The 14193-nt window shown below is 45.8% G+C and overlaps 1 protein-coding gene across 20 annotated transcripts in view; it reads right to left on the reverse strand.

Moving 5' to 3' along the window:
* The window catches only part of magi1b (membrane associated guanylate kinase, WW and PDZ domain containing 1b), a 96235-nt gene that overhangs the window by 23605 nt on the left and 58437 nt on the right, over positions 1–14193 (reverse strand). For 12 of the 20 annotated variants that reach the window (XM_078091568.1, XM_040202921.2, XM_040202918.2 and 9 more), the window contains 9 exons: positions 12701–12946; positions 9958–10183; positions 9434–9516; positions 8573–8608; positions 5551–5608; positions 4523–4656; positions 3283–3402; positions 1249–1434; positions 495–1154 (listed from right to left, as the gene is read on the reverse strand). In XM_078091568.1, the coding sequence (XP_077947694.1) occupies positions 495–1154; positions 1249–1434; positions 3283–3402; positions 4523–4656; positions 5551–5608; positions 8573–8608; positions 9434–9516; positions 9958–10183; positions 12701–12946 (1749 nt within the window). The remainder of the gene's footprint in view (positions 1–494; positions 1155–1248; positions 1435–3282; positions 3403–4522; positions 4657–5550; positions 5609–8572; positions 8609–9433; positions 9517–9957; positions 10184–12700; positions 12947–14193) is intronic. The other 8 variants (XM_078091576.1, XM_078091579.1, XM_040202923.2 and 5 more) reach the window with 1 other exon arrangement.

Consider the following 14193-nt stretch of genomic DNA (forward strand, 5'->3'; position numbering starts at 1 on the left):
GACCAAAAAACATCCTGTGATGCTTTTCCTTCTTTTCATAGTTTCCAGTTCTTACTCACTTCCTCTTGTCCATTTCAAGACCGCTACGGCGCTCTGACTGTCAATACTATTTAGTGTGAACACCTCCCTCGCTCCCACTTTCATCAACGTCCACAAACGTTATTCCCTCCTTTCCTTCCCCCATATCATAATAAGCCCTCGATCTCGCAATCTCTCCTTTCGTTCCAACCTCTATTTACATGAATAAATAATTATGTGTGTCAATAACAGAGCTCTCCGCAGGGCGGGACAGCCTAATCATTGTTTTCACCATTGCACAGATTCATAGGAACGGTTTGTTTGGTTTTGCGATACTTCATCGTATGGGCCTTTAAATCAGAAACCGTCCTATAAGTTGACACCCGTTCCCTCCATCTCCATCTGGTCTCATCCATTACCGTGACAAATTCACTGCGACAGTAAGCATGCATACGGAGGGGTGGATGTCCGCTCACCTCTTTGCACCAGCATGGTGACCTCGCTGCCTTTGGGACATTTGCTGAGCAGGTCCACCACCTGGTTGTGCGACATGCTCTGCACGTTTCTCTTGTTCACCTCCACGATGATGTCCCCCTCCTTGAGGCCGCGGCAGCGCGGGTAGTCCACGATCTGCTTCACTCTCTGCCCTCCGCCCCCGGGGCTGTCGGCGATGGTGAAGCCGAAGCCCTTGTCCCCTTTCTCCATGTGTACGGTGATGAGCTCTGGCTGCGTGGCGATGGACGAGGCCAGGGTGACCACGTCGCTGGGGTAGCCGTGCTGGGAGGACGTATCGGAGGCCACGTCCGCAGAGGGGCTGTGCGGCCGCGGGAGGCCGTTGAGGGGGGCCCCGCCGTTGGTGGAGCCGATGTTGTTGTTCTGACTGCCGTGGCTGGGCGGCAGGTCGTAGTTGTGGGAACCGTCCTGGCCGTTGACAATGATTGGGTCTTTGTTGTCGATAATGGCCACCGAGGTGACCAGGCTGGTATTGGGGTCATCGGGGTCAAAGGGCAGCGGGTAGCCGCGGCACAGCTCCAAGTTCACCATGGAGCCAATCGGGATGGACTGGAAGATCTTTACAACTTGGGCGTGGGTGTAGCCCAGCACACATATGTCGTTGACGCTGACGATCACGTCGCCTAAAAAGGTGGAGAAGTTTGATTCCGTATGTCTGGAATTGACTTGTCAAAGCTTTTTAGGTTCCTTACTCATAACCATATTTGCTTCACTAACCTGTCTCCATTTTGCCATCGAGGGCGGCCGGTCCATCCAGGACCAGGCTCTTGATCTGCAGGAACTCGTCTGGCTCGTCGCCTCCCACAACAGTGAAACCAAACCCCCGGCGACTCTTTTTCAGCTTGGTGTTGATGAATGTCCCCTTCAGCTCGGAGCGGTTCCGGGTGAAGAAAGGCTTCCCTCCTGAACACACAAACGCAGATCATTTTATTTATGTCTTTGTGATACACTGGTGTAACAACCCAAACTGAATGAAGCTGCTTTCGATCTAGTGATATCTGGTGAAAAGTGTGCAACGACTACCGTCTGTGTGTTTTGCTCCAATGGCATAACAACAAAAAAATGATTAGAATAAATAGATCATCTAAAATGATATAGAAAAGACAGGTGAGATGTCATGTGGTATAAAATGGGTGTAGTTCCAAATGTTATTCCAAAAAAAAAATTATATATATATATACATACAATACGGATGAAGATCACACAACATCATCATCGTTTAATACTGGTTTGTGGGTTTAATGAACATTCAGATATCCACTATACACATTTCACAGTAGTCTTTTTGCATGAGAACAATCTTAACCCAATTACTCATTCTTCGTTCTTCTGCCTCATTATCTGGGATTAAGGAACCATTGAAGAGATGGGATCAGTCTATCTCAGAGGCTTGAGAGAGGTATTTATCCACCGGCTTAGCTGTCGAGAACGTGTAGAGGTAATAACAGCAGCCGAATACAAGGAGATCTAACGGTTTATTAGACACGTAAGCCACATGCCACAGAAGACGATACGCACCCTTCACAAAAATGTATAGGGAGATGATGGCAAAGGTGAAGGAAAGATTGAAACCTGGTGCATTTCAGAGAAGGGATCACGGAGGAATTTGTGCTTTGTGGCCGGCGGCACCACGTTAGGTCATTGTAGTGCAACAGTTAATGCATTCAATGAAAAATGCATTACCTTTGGAGACAGCGAGTGTCCCGGTGTTTGTGTTTTTGCAGGTTGTGCAATGCTTAGTTTCAAACATATCCATATTTTTGCCTTTATTTGACAGCACAGAAATGAGAGTGGAGGAATGCAACAAAGGTTCCATGGATGGCTTTGGTTATACGGTGTGTGCTATAACCGCTACAAAGACTCTTCATGACGAGCATTTTTCAGAACAGGAGAGATCTGACAAAACTGTGAACATAGACGGCGGCTTTATCCACACGCGGTCCAGTGATACAAAAGCAAAACGAGGAAGCAGGAGAAATGTGAGCAGCAGGGAGATGGAAACGGAGATTTCAAATGACGCCTTTCTCAGAGGAATGCCAAGGACAGCGCTGTGCAGGCAGAGACTGAGGGTGGAACCGACGCAGCAGAGAATGAGAGAGCCGATGGCATGTGAGCTAGAACATAAAGAGATCAATGAGGGAAAGGCAAAGACGTCCCGCAGAGCAGAATGGGGGAGTCGGAGGGAGAGTCGGAGGGAGAGACGTGGCGAGGCGGTTTAATTCTCTGCCCTGGCTGTGCTAATTAGACACGCTGCTCGTGGGAGGCTGGTATAAAAGGAAGCTGGCAGTAACGGCTAGACACTGTGTCTGTAGGTGTTTGGGTCGCTAAACAGTCGGGCCATTATTTAACGCAGAAGACAGAGCATCATAGCACAGGCTCTGTGTGGATCAACATGGGGGCCGCTGTGAAAACGTAGAAATATTAGAACCATCGCAGAGTTTGTCCGTTAAGAAAATGCAAACACCGCTTTCTGTAGTCCGATGTACATACCAGATGAGTAGGAGCATTAAGACTATATGACCGAATGGATGCAGAGAGCAGTCAATAAATAACTGCTCCTCCGTCAAGGAATGTCAAACAACCTGAAGCGGCGGCAGAGGAAAAACAAGCCGCATGATCTGAATTAGTTATTTTGTTATGATAAATTGAAGCAGGTACCGTTCAGCTTCCCCGGCCTGGAAGCTAAACGGTAACAAGCAGTCGTGGTTTGAGGAAGTCTCACGGTGTACGTTTATACCGATGGGAACTTACGTTTCTGTCCCATTGCGTTGGGCATTGGAGGTCCTTTCTGGGGGTCCCGGTAGGTCTCCTGGTGGTTGGCAGCATAGCTGGCCAGGGGGGCCCCTGCCAACGCAGAGTCCTCCATCCATTCTGTAAGAGCAAGAGGCACATGTTCTCTAGACGGGGTCTGGACAGGTGCACAGTTGCCCTACTTGTAAAAGAAACTGGGGCTGAGGGCTCCGGGACAACAAGGCCTACTGTCTCACTGTGCGATTAGAGGACACTACAGGAACACGAAAACTTCTCTGTAAGAATGAAACCGTTGCTGGTGTGGTGTCTGCCTGATATTCGGTAACAAAACCTCCCTGTGAAGGTGGTAAACTGACTATGACGGTATCACATTTTACCTGTAAATTACATGTGACCCCAACCTCTCTATTGAATACAAATGGAGGTGCGTGGAGAATTGAGCGACCCATTTCCCCATAGTGGCCCTTGTCTTTGATTAACCGCTTTGTTACAGCATCACGGCACCAATCAGACTACAACCTTCATTAATATTCCCAACAGTGCGATGGAATCAATGCAGAGTTGCAAAGAATTGGGGGGAAAACCCTGCTTGATAGTATTGAGTTTTTCTCAAAGAGAGATTGAGCTTTCAGACGGGGAGAAAAATCTGCAGGTAATCAAGTGGAATCGAATGATTTATGCTGACTGAGCAGAAGGTGGAGTGCGATAGGAGACTTCCCGTGTGGGCCGGGCTGCATTTACAATTAATCTCCACCTGCGGGGTGTCCTGTGAATGCAGAATGCTTAGGACGGGAGGCAGCAGCAACCCAAGGTTATCAATTAGCCGTGTTTTGGCAGGTTTGCGAGCTAAATCATGACTGTAATACTGGTAGCACTTAGAGCTAATCAGGAAGGAGGCTCTCTTCAGCAAGCAGATCATTTTAAGCAGAAAAAAAACAACTTACCTTTTCATTCCACAAGGGAACAAGCTTTCAAGTTATTATCAAGTAACAAGTGTCCGAAAGTGAAAGCACAAATTAACTTGAAAAGGGCTGCGAGTTACAGCCGCAAATAATAGTTATGCCTTTATGGAATGGCACTTAGCAAATTATATGGCAGTAGCAGGCAACATCAAGAAAATACAGTAGCAGTAGCTGTTAAAAAGACACAATCTCACACACAGACAGACGCAACCAACTCAGTCAAAGACATGAATAGAAAGAAAGGAAATGACGCCCATGGTGGGGGCTCGTGAACAAACCTCGGATGTAGCGCTCACCTTCGGGTGGCTGCTGGCTTTGGGGCTGAGGCTGCTGAGGCTGCTGCTGTTCCAGCTGCCTGCGCCTCTTGGCCTCCAACATCGGATTCTCATACTGGGTCTTTCTGTTGATGTGACTGTTGGGACGGCGGGAGGAGGGGCAAGCAGATGGAGGTCGAGGAATAAAGAAATGGAGGACGGGAGGAATTATAATAGGCAATAAGGAACAATAAGGATAGAAAACAGGGTGTAGGAGGAGAAGTAAATATCGGCAGGGAGGGAAAGAAAAGGCACAGTGGGGAGGAAAAGGGTGGAGAGAGATCGGGTCAGGAGAGGGATGGACATAGCGATAAGCCTTGATTAATACACAGTGGAGCACTACACACGCATCCATCTACACTTCACACACACACACACACACACACACACACACACACACACACACACACACACACACACACACACACACACACACACACACACACACACACACACACACACACACACACACACACACACACACACACACACAAACCACTCTCTTTCAGAGTGCGTTACACAATCCCGTCAAATAGATACATTTTAATCTAACCTTCCACCATGGAAGAGACGAACAGGAGGACATTACAGACACAAAGAGGGGGGAAACAGTGAAATGCCACAGTCTCGAGCCCCCGGAGGCTGCTTTGAACAAAAATGCTTGAAACATTTTCGTATTAATGCTGAGGCCCTGGGCACAAGATGAGATGCACACGCACACACAGGGACGCACACACGTGAGTTGCATGTTATCCCAAATGATAGCGACACAAACAAAATGGCCTACATTTTGCAGCACGCAAAAGACCAAAATAGCTGCAGCAAAACTATCGCTGTAGGACAGTGCATAGATTAGGCTCTTATTTACAGTAAGGTCAGGAGTGAGGAAGAGGGGAATTATCTATTTTTAATTGCAAGAAGTACATTTCTTCTTCTTCCTGCCTGTACATTTCTATAGGAGAGTTGGATGGCTTTACATACTGAACACTTACTCAACATAGTAGACCCCGTACACTGGATCATCGATTTTCTCCCATCCTGGTGGAAGTTCTGAAGAAAAAAAAAAATGGAAAAGGACAAATTATGAGCGAGACAGAGGAAACGGTGAAAACTCAAGGCTGTAGAGTTGCCGGGGGCCGTGTATCAGGCCATTAGAAGCAGAGCCGGCAGAGACTTTTCGCCTCTACGTTGTGACTGCCTGTGAGTCAGTCTCCAGGGTACGAGCGACGCCACAGATCCACAACCCCCCCATGGCTCCCCCACACACTGCTGACATTTCTACACATCAGATGAGAGCGTAGCAAGACCCCCTCTGGGCAGAGATGAAGGGAAGGATTTCAGGTGGAAAGACGGTGAGAGAAAGGAGTGGCGATGAGGTCAGAGAGAGAATAGGAAGAATAGAAGCAAGGAAAGAAAGACAGGTTAAAGTAAGGAGGGTGAACTGCTTCACTCTTAAAATATGCGGAGAAAAACATTTGCATAACGCACAAAATGCGTGCATGTTTGCATAATGACACATCTTTTCCTCGTATTAATGAACACTGTGCATTAGAAGCACATTTTGCATCATTCGGATTCCTACATTGGTAAAAACATTCCTGTCCTTGGCTCAACACGATGGCAGTATGATGGCCTCAAAGGAAAACCTGCTTCATATGAGCATGTGCCATTGAAAGTGGCTGCTCTCTCACAGTGCCAGACACTTTTACAGACTTTTAGAGAAAGTAAAGAAAAAGTAGCAATATAGTGGGGTCCCACAGCATGTAATTGCCAAATTTGCCTTGGATTGGGTTCGCAATGGAAAGTGATGTGACAGCAGCATTGCTTATTGGCTGCCCTCCACATGGATAACTTCATAGGCTTCTTATTGGCTACAAACTGATCCTCTGCTCTGATGCATGAGTTTTACATATCATTAACCCCCACCAATTAAGCCTCGCCCTGTGTGCAAGTAGAATCGTAATTGGTAATTACATCATAAAACTTGAAGAGCCTCCCTCTTCTAACTAATGAGGAGGGCCCTCGGTTAGAGTGGAGTAAGCAGCAGATAAAGAAGTAAAAAAAAAGGCCAGCTGGGGATGTTTAAATTGTGTGGGCGTGACACACACCACTACGGATCTGTTGTCTGTTACACCGGCTAGTGGGCTAAAAAGTGTTTTAGAGCAACGGCAGACAAATCTGCATTTAGAGTCATCAACGCTTGCAAGCGGGTCGGTCGTGTTGCTGCAATTGCAGATCTTCGGCACCTAACACAAAAAAAAGCACACGCGGCCAAAAATGGATTGCAAGGTCACAGCGTCGGTGCTGCTGGGCGGGGTGAAGGCACGCAGCGGCCACGGTGAATTATCATTCAGATTTCTGAACTGGAACATTAAATGGAATGCGTTCCTGCATGGCCTGCGGCAAAATTCTAATCACCCACTTGATTTCACACCGCGCTGGTTCCGCTCCTGGAGGAACACCTGTGACTGTGTGTGTGTGTGTGTGTGTGTGTGTGTGTGTGTGTGTGTGTGTGTGTGGGACAGGACATTTTGTGCTGCAGCCTTCTTTACAGCATTGTATACATTTCTGTGAATGTACACACTAAAGAGAGAGATAAAGAGAAAGGAGGCCGTCTATTGTCAAGCAGTGTCTTCCGCCCACTTTGTCCCCACGGTTTCCATGATCCCAACTTCAGGAGTATATCGGCAATTTGAGGGGAAGCCAAGCATGTTTAATTACATTTAACTATTTGCATCTCATTCTTTTGATACGGTGCTGCAATTGATTTCTCCTGAGTGAGCATGTACTACAAGGGCACTTTGTGTGTGTGTGTGTGTGTGCGAGAGCGAGAGAGAGTGTGCGAGTGTGTGCATTCATAAATGCTTGGGTCGGCTCCTCCTCACAGCACTGGAGTTAATTGCGTTCCTTCGCCCACTTGGCATTGAAACAGTTTTGATCAATAATTATTGAATATATTCATCCAGTAGAGGGCCGCTTGATGTGCCTATAACACGGCAGCTGTTTAACACAATAACCAATGAGAGCAGCTAAAAAGACAAAGGGTCTGTAAAGATGTTTGTGTCCTCCTGCTGCTGCAGGAGAACTGAGCTAAAGCTATGAATTGTGTGATGTTTCTCTGTGGCCCACCACCTTTCACATGGCATTAGTCATCTGACTAAATATTAATTCAAAAAATATTGATCTATGTAGCTGTGGCAGCAGAGAATTGATTTCAGGGCTCCCATCCAAGTCCCTGGGGCAGACGAAAACCTTTCCAATCCCATTTCACAAAACTGAAGGTGTTTAAAAATCAAACTAAGAGAAGAGGTTTGTTTCGCTTGTCTGTAGCAACGCGTTATTCCAAACTCAACAAAAACAGAACCAGGACGAAGTGAAATGTGTGCATCTATCGTTCTTGTTCCTTTATTACAATATTCTACAATTATTATTCAGATCTCTCCTCAAATGGAATGACATCATTTGTTATCTGTATATAACGATGCAGGGCACGGTCTCCAGACACCATTTATCCTGCACAAGTGGCCACGCTTCTGCGTCTGATAGACTAGTTAGGGTGCTGATGGAAGCCTGTCTTCGTCTGGCTCACACAGACACCCATTAGGAAATCATCATTGTCGGATTCGTCCCCGGATCGGCCCTCGTCTTGTATGTATGAAATGACGTGTGAACGTGTCTGATTTGCTGGTGGCTTGTGGGCACGTTGACGGGTGTGTCTGAGGCCGGCTTTCTGATCACCCCCGGTGTGCGTTTGATAAAACTCTGAGCCACATACTGAGAACGGATCTCTGCCAGTCTGACATAATGGGTCATTTCTAGACGATTAGAGTCTTTGGTGGTCATGGTCATCTCTCATCCACTGCAAATTACTTTATGTCATTATGCTGATTATTAACTTGTTGTGACTCCCAAATGCATGAATTTGGCTGGAAGGCTTTGAAATGCAATAGTGAATCAGATGTGTCTCTGAGCCAAGCTGACACTGACAAAGTGTAAAAGAAGAAAATATCCTACCGAGGTCATTATCCAGCTCCTCTGTGTGTACCCCTTCTACTCAGCACAGCAGCACAGGATCGTTGTGAAATGGAAAGAGAAAGTGGACAGGAGGGATGGGGAGACAAAAATCTACAAGTCAGTCAACAACATCTGAGAATCGCAGCCTCATGTGAGCAAAATCCCAGGGGCATGTTTTCCCCCAAACGACGGGATCCCTGTGTGTAGTTTGATCCAGCAGAGCTGGTGTACATTTATAACCCCCCCCAAAACTGGACATAAATGACATTTAAACCCCTCCCCCCAATAAATCACACAATTTTATGAGGAACCATATTAAATGTCTCTCTCTCTCTCTGTGTTTTAAACAGCGGGCGCGACGCCTCGTCTGAGCTACATGACGCCACTGATGCCGATATTCCACGGTGCCGTGCGGCATCTTGCTCTGACAAACCGCTGAGGGAGAAAATATAGAAGAGCCTTGTTGCACGACGACTTTCCGTGACTCAACACTGACACCCAAAGGCTGCTCGGGGAACCACTGTGATTTTCAGTAACTAAAGTGACTAAAATAACTAAACTGAAGTGTTTTCTCACCCAGGCTTAAAACTACCATTTGAATGCAGTGTTGGTTGATTGGGAATATATGAATAGGATCTAAGATGTACTTAATGAACAGGTATTGCTTTCTAATAGTGAGGCAGAATGTGATAAACGTGTATTTCTGCACTCGACAAAAAAGAAAATAGAAGAATCTGTAAGTTAATGGCCGAAGCCCTGCTCAACAGTCTGTGCCATATTTAAAAAGGAGTGCAACACACAAGTAGAGGATATTACATAAACACACAAAGTCTCAAAAAGTAGTCGTGCCCCTGAACGTACCATCGTCCTCACATTCTTCCAAGGGTTTCTGAGGCTTGTCCATGCACCGAGGGTCTATCCAGGAGGTGGTCTTTGTATTGTGGCTAAACAGAAAACACACACATATAAAACTCTGCTTGAGTATTCATTCATTAAAGGAACAGAGTCTCACAAGGTCAAAGTACTTATAACAGACTTCTTTGTACTCTGCATTTAGGATGTTTTTACTCCCACCGCTCCATCATGCAGACTCTATTTCCCAGTTTCTTATTCAAATGTACCTATGGGCCTTAGAGTACGGTGGCTACGTGTAAATGACATGCGGATAAAATTAACAGTGTTCTAGGTGCATTTCCCATTGTATACATGTTAATGTCCCTCAAAAGTCCACACTTTCTGAAGCTTTCAATGAACGCCCACAATAACATACATGCAATTAGGCAGAAACATGGAGCGTAGGAGAGTGTGAGGAAATGACTCTCGCTCCAGCCCGTGATGTCAGAACACAAAGTGGAACTTGGGTACTTTGCCTGCAGTTAACTCACTCTATGAAGTAGACCTCTCCGCTCTCGGTGTAGGCCATCTCCCAGTTGTCGGGCAGAATTCCCAGAGGATCCTCCGGGGGAGGATGGCTCAGGTGAGAGTTTGACTGCTGAGTGCTCTCCGTGGTGGCCGATGGTGAGGGGGTTCTCCCAACGTAGGGCGGGTCACTCTTGCGGGGGGCGTAGGGGCGCGCTGAGTGAGGAATCTCGTCTAATTCACTGGAATCTCCTACAGAATTCAAGGCAAACGTCACATTTTGGTTGGATGTGGAAATATTGCACAGGTCTGAACCCACAACAGTTGCTTCCACTGGCGGGGAGGAGTTTATTTTCTCAAGAAATGCCGGTTTCAGCCAAATTGTTTACATGACCGACTAAAAACGTGCAGAGACAAACGTTTTTGAGAATCAAACGGAAAAGGGGTAAAGAACTACACTTTTGATGCCATTGCATCTCTAAGCTGGATCCAATGAAACATCTCACTTACATGTCCAGTCTACATTCCTCCATGGTGGAAGTAGTCCTAGAGTCTTTAGAAAGCTTCATCTTGCCACCAGCTTGCCTCGGCTGTCCAAGGACACTCGGAAGCATTCGCATTGTTTTTAACTAAAATCTCTGAGTCACGCTCACAGCTATTGAGACATTCAATTGAGTTAAAGATCGCTGAGTGGGCAGTTCGCACCTACAACCGTGACGTCTAAAGTGCTAGCACCTAATTTCCTGCTATCTCATCTTCACACTCCCACCCATCTGGCACCCTCACAGCTTGCGCAATCAAAGGTGGCAAATAAACAACTTTTGATGCCACCTTCTCGAAACACATGGCAGAAGCTGCTTTAGTCAACCTTAAGACAGCGTCTGCAGACGTACTAACACACAAGAGGAAATATCAGAAAACGGGAGGATGGTATGAAACAAATTTCAGTGCCCTTTAAAAAACAACAGTGATGCATCATGCTTCCCAGAATTTGCAGTTCAATCTTGTAAATTCTCCCTCTATTTAACAGATAACCCGAGTACTGAGACAAATTCCACTATGTGTAACACATGTGCCAATAAATGGATTCCGATGCTGATTTAGAGTGGTTACTACAATGAGGTTGCTCAGTCATCCACTCTCTGCCGCTTGCAGCCAGATGGCACTATTTTACATTTTTTTGACGCATAGATACAGGCAGATGTAGTCAAACCCAGCGACCACTTACTCACCAATCAAAGACGCTCTTGTGTTCCGCTTCCCTCACCACACCAAAGTGTTGTCTCGACCTCCTTTCTGTGCTTTCTCCTACATCTTCATTTTTATGCGCTTACCCTCCTTCACTAGATACAATCCCTCCTTGCCTCTCCTTCTTTCTCCAACCAATCCTTTTCAGACTTTCCCACTTTCCTTTTCTCCGGCCACTCCCTCTTTTCTATTTAATTTCCTGCTCCCTCGTCTCCACTTGCATCCCCTCCCACTTCATCAATCACAGCTAAATATTCGGTTTTCTCTCCTTCCAAACGGCGCTGCAGAGCGCAGGATCACGTTCCAGTGTTATACAGCAGAATAAACAGAACGTGGCGTGTTCTCAGGCTGCTGTTAAAGACCGCTATGCACTCAGGTTTGCTCGCCTTTAAAGGTGTGCACTTCGGCTGAAGAAGCATGCAAGTCCTGTAGTAAAAGATAATGAGAATAAACCTACAATAAGTGGCCAGCGGCCAGTCACCTGACAGTTAGTTGCAGGCAAAATTGAGAAAAGGCGTAAAAATCGGTGTGAAAAAATAGACAAGTGAAACTAACTAGCCTGTGCTCCGTGTGCGAAGATGATAAATGTGGCACATTATTGGCAGTTGCCTGTGCGAAGCTGGCAAATGTTAATGCGGACTGTAGTACCAGCCAGTTGCAGCCTGGTATTTTTTTTATCCAAATGAAAGAAAATTGTGCCTAAATTCATTGGAGACAGGCGGTTGTTTGCACCTGGCTTCAGAATATGTTTCAAATGTTCTTGAGTGATACGACAAGTGACTACTTATTGGATTTCACCTCCGAACTCTCAGAGTGAAGCTGCTCAACAGGATAAGAAATGCACATCTGTGCCCAGCTAAGCAGCCAGAAGGGAAAAAAAGGACTCTGCAGGCTGTTCAGTGGCCCAGTTGAATAACAGACATCGACTGTATATGTGAGGTTCAGCATTCACTTGCATTCCACCGTTGGTAGTCGGTCGTACTAGTTTTGGGTTTGGTGGGTTGCTTTCATTATCAATTCACTTACCACATATTGTGTGATTAAATCATGTGTTCAGTCAGTCTTGAACGCATTGAGTGATGGCCTCAAACTCCTTATTTCATCCTCCCAACCATACAAAAACTAAATGGTGCTTAAGTAAAGGGTCATTGCAGCTATTTAGTGTTTCATCTGTATAGATTTGGGGGAGCTAAAGCAGAGATATCCCGACCTGCGTCATTGATCAAAAGCCCAATACACTGGATCCTACATTTCCCATTTTGCAACTGGATGATACATACTTTATTACCCCCAACCTGACTAGTTAACTTTCAAGGTTGTAAACACAAACGTTCTGTTCGAGATGTCAAGTCCCCACATCCAAGCAGAAATGAAATAAATCCCGATAACATCACCAGGGTTTTATTTATTTTCCCAGACTCGACAAAGCGCCTTCGAGAGTCGCAGGAGATATGAAATAAATATTTGAAAAGGCCTCGTCAAACTCTTCATCAAGAGAAAACGCAAACACGCTGCGCCTACCTGTGAAGCTACTGGTCATGTCAGGGAGGTCCTCGTCGTCGTCCTCCTGCCGCTCTCCGGGCCCTATTCCAGCATTGTGCATGTCATTGTAGGACTTGGAGCGTCGTCGGGGAGTGGAGTGCTGCGAGCCCGGCAGGCTACCGCTGAGCCCGTCTGGCAGAGGGGCATCACCGCCGATACCGCCGCTGTTAATTACTTTCCCACTGGGGGGCTGCACCGGTGGCTTGGGCGTCCCATAATAGTTTCCTAGGCAACGGAAGGCAGAGATGGGGGGGGATTAAATTTAAAAAAGGCGGAGAAAAGGAGGGTATTTCAGTAGGGCGGGTCAAAGGTTTAGTTAAAGCCTTTGTAAGCAAATTGGGAGAATGTGAATCTCAATAAAGTTGAGACCACCTTTTTTTTTGTTTTACTTAACGAAATTGACTTAAATGGTGTTTTTGAAAAAATGACATAATTGCTTCTCTATAATATTGTCTGAATACTCTTTTGAATCATAGTTGATAGCAAGAAATCTTTTACCATTGGATACACAAGTAGTGTGGTAGTTTTCTTCCAAATAGTTCAAACAAATGACATTTAGTGGAGCAATTTGCAGCCAAATTGTCTTCCAGTGGCATCACAACATTTCAGCTAAACAGACGAGAGGATCAAACATCCAAAGAAAAACGGATTCATTTTTAGTCAGAGCAGGAAGACTTATGGAGGCTGTACCATCTGACAACCTGAATATAAAGCCACCATCCAAAAAGCTCCCAATGTGTGAAGGCCGTAGAAAAATACATCTTTTCGTCCAAGTGGCAAAGTTACATTCATGAGATAAATTGGCAAACTAAAAGTAAAATAAACTTTAAAAAAAAACAAAAAACTTTCTTTCAGAGCAGACATCTTGGCAGGTCATAGCAGGAAATGCACACAGGTAATGGATACCAATATTAATGAACACCGACTGCAATCTCTGCAATCAGTTCTCAAGAGCTTTTTAATGACAATGAGAACCTGCCCATAAGATATTATTGTATTCCTGAGCCAAAACAGAAGAGTGTACATTTGAAGACCGGAAGAGGCTTGTATAAATTGGTAAAACTCATTGTGAGGCGTGATGATGGAAGTATTCAGATAGGTGGTTGCAAACGCACAACCCCACACTTTTCACTACACACAGACTTAAACTCAAAGCTGGTGGAAACAGTTTGTTTGATTCGATCATTTTGGTCGGACGCTCGTATTTTTTCAGCTCATTTTGTTTTCAGCAATCGCAGAGTCGTCTCGTGAAGTGCATTACATAGAATGCAACCCATGTTATTTATTGAATATTAAAAGCTAATCAGGCTCACAGTCGGAAGCCAACGCTGATATCTGAAAGCCTGTGGTTTCCTCCATACGGTCACCAGTGGAGAAGAGTAAGCAAGTAAGAAGCCCATTGGCCTCGTTGGCTTCTCCTGGCGTGAAGTCAAAGGGAAATCCATTGTTATGCAACAGCGAACAAGCTAAGT

The sequence above is a fragment of the Gasterosteus aculeatus genome, chromosome 17 (assembly GCF_964276395.1).
Source record: "Gasterosteus aculeatus chromosome 17, fGasAcu3.hap1.1, whole genome shotgun sequence".
Lineage (NCBI taxonomy): Eukaryota > Metazoa > Chordata > Actinopteri > Perciformes > Gasterosteidae > Gasterosteus > Gasterosteus aculeatus.